The sequence below is a fragment of the Plasmodium gonderi genome (assembly GCF_002157705.1).
Source record: "Plasmodium gonderi DNA, contig: Pgo-contig_531, whole genome shotgun sequence".
NCBI lineage: Eukaryota > Apicomplexa > Aconoidasida > Haemosporida > Plasmodiidae > Plasmodium > Plasmodium gonderi.
This window is the reverse complement of record NW_021629372.1, coordinates 1-369: the sequence shown is the minus strand read 5'-3', so window position 1 is coordinate 369 and position 369 is coordinate 1. Positions and strand designations below refer to the sequence as shown.

At 26.6% G+C, this 369-nt stretch overlaps 1 protein-coding gene across 1 annotated transcript in view; it reads left to right on the top strand.

The window, feature by feature from the left end:
* PGO_003730 (variable surface protein) overlaps positions 1–369 on the top strand; it is a gene marked incomplete at both ends in the record, with an annotated part of 697 nt that extends 328 nt beyond the window's left edge. The window contains one exon of the mRNA XM_028691357.1: positions 88–369. Coding sequence (XP_028547158.1) covers positions 88–369 — 282 coding nt within the window. The remainder of the gene's footprint in view (positions 1–87) is intronic.

Sequence of the window (369 nt, the reverse complement as noted above, 5' to 3'; positions counted from 1 at the left end):
ATATTTAAGTTATATTTACAAAATTATTATAAATAGTTTGCATAATAGTTATTTTCTGTTCTAACTACGTTTTTGTCTTATTTTTAGTATGAATATGTAGATTCATTTCCTAAATGGAAAGATATTATGGAAAAAATAAAAATTGAAGGTACAACATCTTACGCCACAGAATGCAGCGGCGAACAATTAAATATAAGGTATAATAAGTTTAACTTTAATACAAATTGCCCCAAAGCTTGTTTGTATTTAAATAAAATAGATGGTGATCACTATAGAAATGATAACCTAAAAAGGGCAGCTTGTATATACATGTATTATTCGATATATGATCATTTGAAGGAAGAAGGAAGTGATAGCCAAATCCAAAGA